Genomic DNA, 13,427 nt, shown 5'->3' with positions numbered 1-13,427 from the left:
GGGGGGCATGTGACCAATGCATTTCCCACCCTCGGCTTATACTTCAGTCAACAGGTTTTCCCAGTTTTTTTGTTAAAATTAGGGGCCTCGTCTTATACTCAGGTCGACTTATACTCAAGTATATACAGTACTTTATTAGTACTAAGTTCTTAAAGAGGCATTCCAATAAACACATGTCATCCCTTAGTCACAAGAATATACTTATGTCCACAATTTCTATGGGATACAGCTTCAGCCTGTCTCCTCTGCCTCCTAATTGTGACAGGATTTTCCAATTCAGCTTTAAAATGTAAAATGCAGTGCTAAGCAATATGAAGGTATTCACTGCATACGGTGTATATAGCATATGCATTATTGTGTATATTGTGTATAGTTTTATTTTAGGGAAGGTGGATCGAATAAATTGCAAAAGTTAGCATTTTGTTTTTCATTTGAAAACAAGAGTTAGTATGAATTGTGCAGGACTTGAATTTGGTGGAAATTTCTGCTAGAAATTTTTTATCAGATTTGTACATAAGATTTGATGACATGTGGCCCCCAATGTGCAGCACTGTCCTTGTCAACAAAGCTTTATGTCTAGAGATGAGCGAGCACTAAAATGCTCGAGTGCTCGTTATTCGAGACGAACTTTTCCTGATGCTCGAGTGCTCGTCTCGAATAACGAGCCCCATTGAAGTCAATGGGAGACTCGAGCATTTTTCAAAGGGACCATGGTTCGGGAATAAAATGTGTTAATTAATTGAAAAAGAATGTCTTCTGATAAGTTAGCAGATGTATGCAAACATCTGCAATCTATTCTTCACTGTTCCGCGCGTATATTATCTCCCGACAAGTTAGCAGATGTGAAGAACAGTGAAGAATAGAATAAAAACAGTGAACATAGGATCATTTAAGTGAAAAACACAGTGAAGGATAGATTGCAGATGTTCGGCACATCTGCTTACTTGTCGGGAGATACGCTGTCCCGGGATCCGCTGCTCTTCTTCCACTGAAGTCTCCCCGATGTCTCCGTGCCGCTGCCCGATGTCACCGTGCCGCTGCCCGATGTCACCGTGCCCCGATGTCACCGTGCCCCGATGTCACTGTGCCCCGATGTCACTGTGCCCCGATGTCTCCGTGCCCCGATGTCACCGTGCCCCGATGTCACCGTGCTCCGATGTCTCCGTGCCCCGATGTCACCGTGCCCCAATGTCACCGTGCCCCGATGTCTCCGCGCCCCGATGTCTCCGTGCCCCGATGTCTCCGTGCCCCGATGTCTCCGTGCCCCGATGTCACCGTGCCCCGATGTCTCCGTGCCCCGATGTCTCCGTGCCCCGATGTCTCCGTGCCCCGATGTCTCTGTGCCGCTGCCCGATGTCTCCGTGCCCCGATGTCTCCGTGCCCCGATGTCTCCGTGCCCCTATGTCTCCGTGCCCCTATGTCTCCGTGCCCCTATGTCTCCGTGCCCCGATGTCTCCGTGCCCCGATGTCTCCGTGCCCCGATGTCTCCGTGCCGCTCCGTGCCACTGCCCGATGTCTCCGTGCCCCGATGTCTCCGTGCCCCGATGTCTCCGTGCCCCTATGTCTCCGTGCCCCGATGTCTCCGTGCCCCGATGTCTCCGTGCCCCTATGTCTCCGTGCCCCTATGTCTCCGTGCCCCGATGTCTCCGTGCCCCTATGTCTCCGTGCCCCTATGTCTCCGTGCCCCTATGTCTCCGTGCCGCTCCGTGCCGCTGCCCGATGTCTCCGTGCCACTGCCCGATGTCTCCGTGCCGCTCCCCGGTGTCTCTGTGCTGCTCCCTGGTGTATCTGTGCTGCTCCCCGGTGTCTCTGTCCTGCTCACCGTGTTCTTCAATGTGTTATTCACACATATATATTGTTCTTCACATACTATTTTGTTCGCACCGTTCCGCGCGTATCTTCCGACAAGTAAGCAGATGTGCCGAACATCTGTAATCTATTCTTCACTGTGTTCTTTACTGTGTTTTTCACTTAAATGATCCTGTGTTCACAGTGTTCACTGTTTTTATTCTATTCTTCATTGTTCTTCACTGTGTTTTTTTAATTAAATGCTCGATCTCGAGCAGGGGAAATACTCGTCCGAGCAACGAGCCGTTTCGAGTACCTTAATACTCGAACGAGCATCAAGCTCGGACGAGTATACTCGCTCATCTCTATTTATGTCCCATTTGCAGGTCTGGCTCGGCTTCAAAGCTATAGCACAACAGGTGTATTGGAGTAACAATAGTTGCTGAGCTTGGTTAAGGTGTAGTCTTTGCAGGTCTGTAAAATATGTGGTAAGGAAACCTAATAAAAGGACAATGTCAAACAAACTTTACAGCCATGAACAGCAGTACTAAATTGATACCAGTATAATCATTATACAACCCTTTCCCCAGATACAAGTAGAACTCAAGGTCCTGGCCTTAGCGCATAAGGGCTTAACATTAAGGGGGGAGGGGGGCAGTGGACTATCAAAAGGAAAACAATAAGGTGGACAACCATGTAGATCCTCCAGAGGTTTATATATTTAGCATATTAGGTAAGTTACAGGTTACAGGTTAAGTTATGTCACTAGGAAGGGATTTAGATGTAGATACAGGTTTATATGCTCAGGCTCTTTCTTTGATGAAAAAACTTCACCCAACTTACTGGTGCGAAAGTTGACTCCTTTCAGAAGTGTTCATAGTAATATGTCTTGTCAGTACTGACACAATGGGGGATATCAGGGCTTATTCGCCAGTATTCTGGCATACAAGTCCTGAAATAATCTCAAATTCCTGGCATTACCCTAGGAATTGCCATTAGCGCTGCCGTGAGTGGACTAGCTAGGGGAATTCCTTGCCCAATTCTGCGCACTAGCTATAACCTGCACCCATTCAGGCCTAAATAGGAGCAGGTTAAAATGCAATTCTATGCCAGGTAAGGCTTGGTCAGATATATCAGGAGGCAATGTTGTATCAGTGTTGTATCCAGGGTTGTGGAGGGGCAGGGGGACCATCACCATGCCTGCCAGGGTATAATAAATGACCCCCAATGTATAGCTTCCTTTATGCACAATAGTCCAGATGCAAGGGTCTTATATTCATATTACAGATATTCAAGAACAAGATTAAAAGTGCAGTAATTTTTTTCATGTAGACTGACTTCCCAAACATCATTTGGAAATGCGAAGGCGATTGAAATTATAATGAAGTAGGAAGCTACAGTATATTTGGAAAGGACTTACCTCTGAATGGAATAAGTTTATATGATGAGATATATAAAGCATTACAAGTCGTGCCTAGAAAAGTTTCATAGATGTGGAAAAAAAGAAAACAAAAACATAAATCAAGATTGTAAGAAACATCTTGGAGGTAGAGATAATGGATAGTGGATATTTTAGTTGTTGGCATATAGTAAAATGGAATTTAGGAATCATAAAACCCAAATGTTTAGCAGCCACATAGATAGATACGAGAGTCATGAAAAATGTATTATGTAAATATGGCAGCTAAATATTTGTCAGTATATTATTCTCAAATTTTTAAGGTATAAGTGGTGTAATGGATGGATGTTATGAGTGGATTTTTCTAGCCAATTTTTCACTTCAAAGAGCAAATTTGTGTGGCAGAGATTGCTGTTAATGGAAAAAAAGTGGTACGCACAACGGCTGAAACTTTGGTGGATTTTTTAAAATTAATTATAACAATGTATATATTTAATAGAAAGTAGCATATCTTGCAAGTTATACATTGGCCACTAAGAAATCTAATAGACAATTTGCTTTCCAAGTAAGGAAAGAGTTACATTGCAGCATTCACCTCATTTCCGTCTCCAAAAAAAGACAGATCGACTTTAAATAAAATATGAAGAATAGACAGCTTCAAAACTAATCACAGATTATTATGTCTACAATATTCTCCCGTAGGAGATAGACAACTCTAGACTACTGCTGTCTATGGATATAAGTCTGCTATAAAGCATATCACTCATTGTAGTTGTAGAATAGAAGCTCAGTGAAGATGGCAGACCCCATAACCATGTACAAGAAATGAAAGAGAATGAAACACAATCAGACAATGGAGGCCTATACAGCAATACACATCATATGCAACTGACTTGTTTATACAGAAATATTGTGTTCCCATTCCTAATATCTGACAAAATAAAAAAAAACACTTCCTGCCATTTTGGTTGGTACAGTAGGTTGTTTTTTGTTTGGAATACTTTTTTATATAGGATAGAAGAATACCTGAATTTATTATGTTGCCATAGTATAAACTATGCAGCATGTAGTACTGTCTTATGTGTGACATTTTCTAAATCAGAATATATTCTACTTTGATATTACATAATAGATTTTTAAAGGACCTTAATGCCTTTCAGTCTGTATGCAATTTCAGAAGACAAACCTTTATTGCAGCAGCCGTTCTGTAGACTCTAGAATATAAACTGTATCTTATCTTTTTAATTTCCCTCTCTTCTACTCTCAACCTCCCTTGAGTAATTACAAAGCTCTTCCTCAAAATGCATTTTAAAGTGTTTCACCTCATTTTAAATTTTCTTTTACTGGGTCTAAAAATGAATATGCTAATGCTGTGGAGCTCATCTGTGCTCTAAAAGTCTTGCTGACTAATGTGGATTTTATGTTCATTTTTTCAAGGAGATATTCATATGTGCAGGCTGAGAAGCTGGTGAAAGCACACATAAATCGCAGACAAAATAGTCCACAGAGATGTTGAATCCCTTTAAAATACATATTACGTAGAAAAGAAAGTGCTGTAGATATGTTTTTCCAGATCAGGACAATCCAAACATTGAAAAGTAGGCTTAAAGCTTAAAGGGGTTTGCAACTTTACCTCATGTTTTTTTTTGTAATGTGTGAGTATGTGTGGGGAGCAGGATATTAGATAATTTACAATATACATCTATTAAATGTTCTGTGCTGCTTTCTAGAAATGTAGAATCAGCTGTATGATCTATCTACCTTCCAGGACTTTATGACAGTATTGGGAAATACAAGCTTAAGGGACATCTACCACCAGTTTTTTGGTGGTAGGCTGTCCTATTGTGCTGAGCCCGTTTTCAGCCCGTATGATGCAGAAAAGAAGGTTTTAAAATATGCAAATTAGTCTGAGGTACTCAAGCTCACGACACCTGAGTACCTCATTGCGCCTCCTCTACGTAATTTAGGCACGTCCCCCAGGTTCATTAATATTCACCCCTCCAATTGCCAGTGACATCATCCGGCTGTCTGTAAATCTTGCAAAAGTGCAAAATCTTCTGGCTCGCAAAGCCTGAACATTTCCAATGAATATTAATACATCTGGGGCGTGCATTAATTAATTAGCAGAGAAGCCATGAGGCGCTCAGGTCATGGGAGCCTGAGTGCCTCAGACTAATTTGCATATTTTTAAAACCTTCATACAGAAGCTCAGGATCTTGCTGAAAACAGGTGCATTATCCCCCAGAGGTAACAAGTATACATTATAGGACAGTCTACCACCCATAAACTGCTGGTAGATGTACTTTAAGGTCCTTGAAGGTAGATTGGTCATGGACAGATGGACCCTCCATCTGCGTCCATCTATGGACAGGAACGACAGCTGATGAGGTAAATGGAATTTCTGAAACTGGGCTTTACTTTAGATTTCAAGAACATGGAACAGAACTTTTAATAGATGTATATAGATAAATTACTCCACACATTACAAAAACCATAATGTAAAGTGGCCAAACTTTTGGACCAAGGACCAATGTAAAAAACTGAAAAATGAAAAAAACTGAACATTTCTTGGGGAAATGTGGAAAATTGCTCTTGGTTAGAAAAAAATAAAACATAACTGTACAAACAATGTGTAGGAGAAATATAACATAGATTGTTGTCATGAGTTGTATAGGTCCTACATGATTTATTACAAAAATCAAGTGAATAATACTGGATCTATCGAATCACATCACTGAGGAAAAATACACTGGCCACAATTTCTTTATAATGAGTGAAAATTGAATCTGGAAAATCATGTAATTTTCTCTTGTTAGCAGAGCATTGTCCATCCTCTTCCATGTTAATGGCTAATATTTTACAATTTTCCTTTACCGGCATTACCATGGATGGAATGTTGTATGTGATTTAGCTTTTCATGGTGACATTGCCTTTTCATAGCCTAGATTGATTTCCCAGTTAACTGATTTAGAGTTACTAATGGAATCAATGCTAAGATATGGCAAGAGCTTCTGTCTGCAGCTTCCTCTTGCAGAGAGAGTATTTTCCTCATATTTCAGAGTCATTATTTCTGACAAAATACCCTCAATATCAACTGAACAGAATTGAACACTGTCTTCCTGCCAAATGTGCACCATTAATCACCTCTCTGTCACAATCAAGTCGCTTACTTCAGGGTTATTTGCCAAAAAATGTTGGGCAATTTGGATGTCATAGTCTTTTTCTAAATGATCCTAAGTAGTAGAACATGAACATGATTTAACTAACTGGGTGCCACATCTGTAGAGAAGCTTCCCTTGAATTTGGAATGTTTCATTTCTACCCAAGGCTTTTTCTATATTGACAGCATTCAGCATTTTGTTCACATAAACTTATTTGCGATCCCATTTACTTTTGGGTTTCCAGATTCTTTTGCAAGACAAATTGTTATGGTTTTGGTGTTTGTTGTTATCACTACAACTACAATGTCATATTTTGTTACTATATAATGCAAACATCCTCCTTAATGGAAGTCTTTATCCTCAATCATAACGAATAATCATATTAGTCAATGACTATCATTCATTGTTTACCATGGAACTACAGAGTGACCGTTTTGTTATTGCAATGTTTGAAGTAATATATGTGAAGAGCGACACATAAGTAAACGCAGCCTAAACACAATTACCTTCTATCCTTTTAATCTATAGTGATATATAATGTTAATAAAGTCTATGCACCAGACGGTACAGTTTGAAATATCTCACATTACCTCTCAGTAGATAAAGTGAAGAGTCTATTATAAAGATAATTACTGAAATTACTGAGTGTTTATCATTTGGAGAGAAAAATGCACCAGGACATGTTGTGTCTAAGAGCTCATTGTTAAAATACTGAAGTAAAACTAGGCTGTTTTAAAAGAATAATGCCCTAGAAGACCAGAAACCCATAATGTCTTATTATAGCTGTCTGCATCATTGTAGGAGGATTGTCATAAAAATGCATCAAAGTCAGTAATTCAATCTATTTCATATATAACCGAAGCTTCCAGATAATACGTCTCCATAGAATCAAAAATAGCTTTTCTCTCTGTACAGTTCTGGAGAACAACTGTATTTTCTGCCTTGTCAAAGTTAAAATCTATCTAGGCTCGGTGAACATGAGCTCATGCAGAATATACTGGTCTTTGTTTCATAGGATCATCTGCTTCCGAGCTTAAAATCATCTGCACACCAGAAGGAATCCGATTCCATTGTTACATGAAGTACTTCTCAGAAGAAATGAAAGTATCCTGGTACCAGAGGTATGGACTCAACTATGTCGTGTTATGCATTATTTGTCAATATCGACTAGATTTTCTATATTATATTCTCATAAAATATATTGTGGGAAATTTATCGCTCTAGGTACTGAAATTTTCTGGCGTATTTATGTCGCAAAATTGTCACATCTGCCGATTTGTGCATTTTATTTTACATTTCTGCTTACCGTGGCCACTTTTCACTTGCCAGATCAAGAAAATTCAGATATTCACTTCAGATTTGGGACGTGAGACTATTCGAAAAGTTACAAATTTAGGCACAAATCCATTCCAATCCCTTGTGTGGGTTACTGAGGAACTGGTTGCGCAAAACTTTGTGACTTTTCTGCATCTTTTCACCAAAAAAGACATTAATACTTTATATGCCAGATTATTGTACAGTCTAAGCCAATATGATAATTGTGCTGTACAGAAGAACTCCTACGACTGTTACCAATCTTTGCTTCCCCAACCTTACGGAAGGTCTGTATGTACACTCAATGCAATTGCATCATCAGAAAGTAAGAGAAAGAGCTTTGGTCAAAATCTTAACCCCACTTAATTTCGAGTAGGTCATAATGAGATAATATGACCTAACTGAGTACCAAGATCTTTCATGTCGAAAGTAACACTTTAAAAAGGTAATATAAACTAGAGGGTTTATCACCACGTTGCCTTGTATGTTGTACTACTTTTTGGAACTTTTCATCATATCTGTCTAGTTGAGACTTCTGTGTGACTTTTTAGGCAAAATGTTTTAGTAATGTCTTTTTTTGTGTTTTTTGCAATGTGGGTGGAATTTTGCAACTTTCACAAGGCAAACTAGCACCAAAAAAGAATGTATGTTGTTACACTTTATGCCTTTAAAGGAAAACCCCTTTAAGGTTATCACACATGGAAGACATTGCTCATTTTTGTGCCTTGTGCCAGACAGAATTATGGATAGTGGTACCAAAATCACATAATGGGTAGAATTGAAGCTTCATTGATTTGTAGCCTTATCTGTATAGTCTACCTACACCACTCTGTAATGACATTGTACAGAAGTGTTTAAGTCTTTTTTCTGTATATTAGAAATAGTCAATTTATTTTAGAAGTATAAATAAGTTATTACTTATCACTTACTGTGAATGCACCTTGACAATTATTCACCAATTATTAGAACTTGAAGGATTTATGTTTCCTGTAATTGACAGATTCCAGTATCATATTCTTATAATTAAGACAAAAATACTGTGAAGCAAATGACAGTTTTGGCGTTTATGACAGAGATGGGTTTTAATTTTATTAACTGATATTTAGCCCTGGAAGACACATGGGAACACCTGGGAAATATATCATTAGCTATAAAAAGGCTATGAATGTTTTACAGAGAGTTGCTATATTGTACTTGCTTTTAAATTTCTTGCCAGTTCAATATGCAAGTTATAGTGAACTTGTCACCAATAATAGGCAGTGTGATCTACAAGCAGCACGTCATAGAGCAGGGGAATCTGAGTAGATTGATTCATTATCACCTGTGCTTCATGCATTGAAATATCTGCCCATTCAATGTTATGGAGTCATGGAAAACGTCTTATTAGTGATTTGCAACTATCTCTGTATAGATGCAAAGGCTACATTCACACAGACGTGTTCCCGCCATGCCATAGCATGGAGGGCACACGTTGGCACCGTGGAGAGGAGGAGGGTGTGAGCACCCTCCATAGTAATATATGGCGCATGGCACCGTATTCAAGCAGGACATGTCCTATCTTTCTCCTGGCTACGGAGCGGTATGCTGCGGCATGTGTGGTGCACCGCACTGCTCCTGTACGGAGTCCAGATGTGGAAGCTGAGGCTTTTTTAAGAATTTGGAAAAAGGTAGCATATTTTGGCACAAATCTACGGCTGCCCCTCACCAGGCATAGAAATTAACTTAGAGCTGATTGGAATCAGGAAGGCAGAATTTGCCAATTAAGGCCACCTTGTAGGCTTGTGGAGGCATATAGCATTAGTTACAGCTGGCTTTTGGAGACTTTTTTGAGACTTTTGCTTTTAAAAGTCGCAAATTCACTAAAGACCAAACACCATACATATCAAAGAGGGAAAAAACACTGTGATGAACCCCCACACTGGAGTTCAATCACAGGATGCACCTACTTTTTGGAAACCCGCAATTGCTCCCTTAAGCTCTGCCTACTTACACAAAATGGCGTCCTTACGCTAAATTTACTCCTAAACTCTCAGCTCCCAGACCAACTCACCACCCACAAATTACTTATACTAAGACTATACCTGAACCACAAAGACAATACACACTGATGATCCACACAGAACATGCAATCACTACACAGGCTATGTTAAAGAACCTGTTAGTGTAATCCCTTCGGAAAATTCAGAGAGATTCTCTAAGGCTCCATGTAGAGGCTTATTAAGGTTACTACTTTAAAGTACATAAGGTATAATACACTCAAAACTTAAAAACTTAAAGATTATCAGATTAAAAGAAAAAAGGTTACAAAACAATATACATACAATACATACAAACAGTTATGGGATAAAGAAACAAAATACCCTTACTGATATTTTGGCTGGGGAACACAGCATGTAGATGTGGACATCCTTCTGGTTCCCAAGACTGACAAGGCCTTCTTCCAGTTTCACTAATTTAAACCCAGTGGGTTTTTGACCCCCCACCCCCTGGCTGTGATGTCACTGAGAGGGGGAGGTCTGCATTTCCTCATTTGTACCTTCTTTGTCTGTTTTTATTAAAATTCCATAACTTTTAATTGGAAAATGGCACAACCGTGACATTGCTTCCAATAATCAAGGTACCTTGCTACCTCTCACCCCATACCGAACTTGGGGTGTCTAGGCCTAACATTAGGGGTGTTCTACAATTGGACTGGGTTCCCCCAGGTCAGCTCCGAAGGTCTCCCATGCCATAGGTCAGCTCTGGAGGCCTCTGGTATTATAAGTCTGGCGTTATAGATAAGCACTGGAGGTTTCCGGTATAATGTCTGCTTTGCAGAGCTCTGGTATTATTTACCAGCTCTGGGAATCTCCTGTATTATAGTGAACTGTGATGTGGTCTCCTGTATTAAAGTCATCTCTGGGGGTCTACCGTATTACAGCCTGCTCTGAGGGTCTTCAGTATTATAGTCTGCTTTGGGGGTCTCCAGTATTATAATCTGCACTAGGGTCTCTATTGTTATATGTTTGCTCTGGGGTCTCCAGTATTATTAATGCCTGCTGTCTTGATTTTATTATCTGCTTAGGACAATTTCCATTATTATTATTATTATTTTATTATTATATATATTCCATTATTATATATTTTAGTCTGCTATGACTGTTAGTTATCATACAAATGTAGCATTTGGTTTGTGGGTGACATTTGTGCTGCGCTGTGATTGCTGGTGCATCTAGGGTGCTGCTAGTTACTAGTCCGGCCCCAGAAGATGAGCAGTATGACAATGCGGATTGCAGAACGAATAAAGGCTGTACACCCTGGATTTAAATGTTAAGTAAGGTTTAAATGTTTTTACAAGGAAGGTCTTACCTATATTGGTATCCCTGTATGTAAGGGCATAGATGCACTGCAAATATTATATATATTAGCATAAGAGCTCCACACGCCTCAATAATTCATTAAAAGAATGGATTACATACAATACATTTTAATAGACATTTTGGTTGTTTCTAATAGTAAACATAAGAAAATGAGATTAAGCATCTGTTTACACAATGACTTCTGCCTTCCTTTCAAAGAATGTCTTGTTATTTGTGAGCGTCTTAGTTGTGCGATGTTCATTAATTTACAAGAGTCTGTAGTTTCTCATCTCCCAGAATGATGATAGGTTCAGATCATCTCTTTCAAAGTCTGCCATTATTGCAGTGCTGAGCGCTGAACACAGCAGCGCCAATTAGAGGGGAAATGACTGCAGGGGTGACGCTTTGTTTTCAAGCAACAATTTTATGTTTTTGCTGATTAACTCTGTTGCTGCTGGAATGATAAAAGCATATCATATGTATGATTCAGATTAGCCATCTGTGCCATTAAACAGCTTTGGCCGGCCGGGAGCTGAACGCAGCGCACGGCACGGTGAGACAGTGGCACGGGATACTGGTTGTGACAGAGGAGTCGAGTACAGATTTTTTTTTTTTTTTTCAAATATCTTCCCAGCCCGTCTCTAGAATTATAAAAACATTATGACAACCCCTTATATAGATTAGTTGTTACCATCCACATAAATAAAGCAAATAAGCAAGGGGACCTTGTGTGCCATGCAGGGATTTAATCCATGACGGTTTAGTGTATTACTACTGATAATATTTGAGACTGTGGTTCCAGCTAATTTCATGTCATTGACCAGGTCTTCCGGTGTAGTTATGGACTGATTCCTGACTTTCTAAGAGTCATCCTAAGCCCATGAGGCAAGATCTTGCACAGAGTTCCAGATTGAGAAAGATTGATGGCCATCTTGTGTTTCTTCTATTTTCTAATAATTGAAACAACAGTTGTTATCTTCTCACCAAGCTGCTTGCTTGTTGTCCTGTTACCCATCCAGGGCTTGTGCAGGTCTTTTCTACCTGGTGTCCTTAGACAGCTCTTTGGTCTTCCCATGGTGGAAAGGATGGAGTGTGATTCATTCAGTTGTGGACAGGTGTCTTTTATACAGGTGATAAGTTCAGATAATGAGTGCAGAATAGAAGGAGCTTCCTAAGGCTCCTTCCACACTAGCATTGCGTTTCACGTCAGGGTGCAATGCGTGAAAAACTGACGTTTTTGCCTGCGTTTTTGTTCCATTTTTCCTTGGAGTAATTAGCGTTTTTGCGTTTTTCACGCGCGTGTTGTAAGCGTTTTTTTGCGTTTTCGGCGCATTTTTCACGCGCGATTCAATAGGAGACTCGAGCAGGAACGGCGCGAACAAAATAGCATGTGAAGAACAATATATATGTGTGTGAAGAACACATTGCAGATGTTTAAATACATCTGCAATGTGTTCTTCACACATATATATTGTTCTTCACATGCTATTTTGGGCGCACCGTTCCGCGCGTATCTCCCGACAAGTAAGCAGATGTGCCGAACATCTGTAATCTATTCTGCACTGTGTTCTGCACTGTGTTTTTATCTTAAATGATCCTGTGTTCACTGTGTTCAATGTTTTTATTCTATTCTTCACTGTTCTTCATTGTGTTTTTTTAATTAAATGCTCGATCGCGAGCAGGGGAAATAATGTTATTCTGGTCACCTAGCAACCCTTACGTTTAAAACGCATTGCACTCGCATTGCACTTGCAATGATTGCGAGTGCAATGCGTTCTTGATGCATCTCCATAGACTTGAATGGGGCGTGAAAAACGCGAGTGACCCGCAAAAGTAGAGCATGCTGCGATTTTGACGCGCGTGAAAACGAACGCAAGCACGCGCGTTAAAAACAACGCTAATGAAGAAAGACCCATTGAATACAATGGGACAGAGTGCAATGCGAGTTCTGCGCGTCAAAAGCACGCGCAGAACTCGCGCGTGAAAAACGCCAGTGTGGAAGGGGCTTAAAGATAAACTAACAGGTCTGAGAGACAGGTGATCCGTAGGTGGGCAAATACTATATTTCAGTCATTAATGGTTATTTTTTTAAATGTTCACAAAAGGGGGAATGAAAACTTCCAAATGCAGGTGTGAACTTAGCCTTAAAAGCAACCTGCCACAAGGATGGAGGCCTACAAGTCATCACCAACATATTATGTAGGATCATAATCTTTTTAAATCATCTATATGGGGTGGAAAAGAGTTAGGCTTGTCTGACCCCCTTCTGGCTTGCTTAAAGGACATCTACCACCATGATGAATGATAGTAAACCAAGTACACTGACATAATAGTCTGTATCCCCTCTTCCAGGATCTGCTCTTCTTTAAGCTTCCTATGCCACATCAAACATGCAACACAAGGATTTCATAGATTTAATATATATGT

General features: G+C 40.0%; 1 protein-coding gene across 4 annotated transcripts in view; it reads left to right on the top strand.

The window, feature by feature from the left end:
- The window catches only part of MYOM2 (myomesin 2), a 197,995-nt gene that overhangs the window by 100,146 nt on the left and 84,422 nt on the right, over positions 1-13,427 (top strand). For all 4 annotated transcript variants that reach the window (XM_072142322.1, XM_072142323.1, XM_072142321.1 and 1 more), the window contains one exon: positions 7,364-7,469. In XM_072142322.1, coding sequence (XP_071998423.1) covers positions 7,364-7,469 — 106 coding nt within the window. The remainder of the gene's footprint in view (positions 1-7,363; positions 7,470-13,427) is intronic.

The sequence above is a fragment of the Engystomops pustulosus genome, chromosome 3, assembly GCF_040894005.1.
Source record: "Engystomops pustulosus chromosome 3, aEngPut4.maternal, whole genome shotgun sequence".
NCBI classification, from domain to species: Eukaryota; Metazoa; Chordata; class Amphibia; order Anura; family Leptodactylidae; genus Engystomops; species Engystomops pustulosus.
The sequence above is the reverse complement of the archived record's forward strand: the minus strand, read 5'-3'. Positions and strand labels throughout refer to the sequence as shown.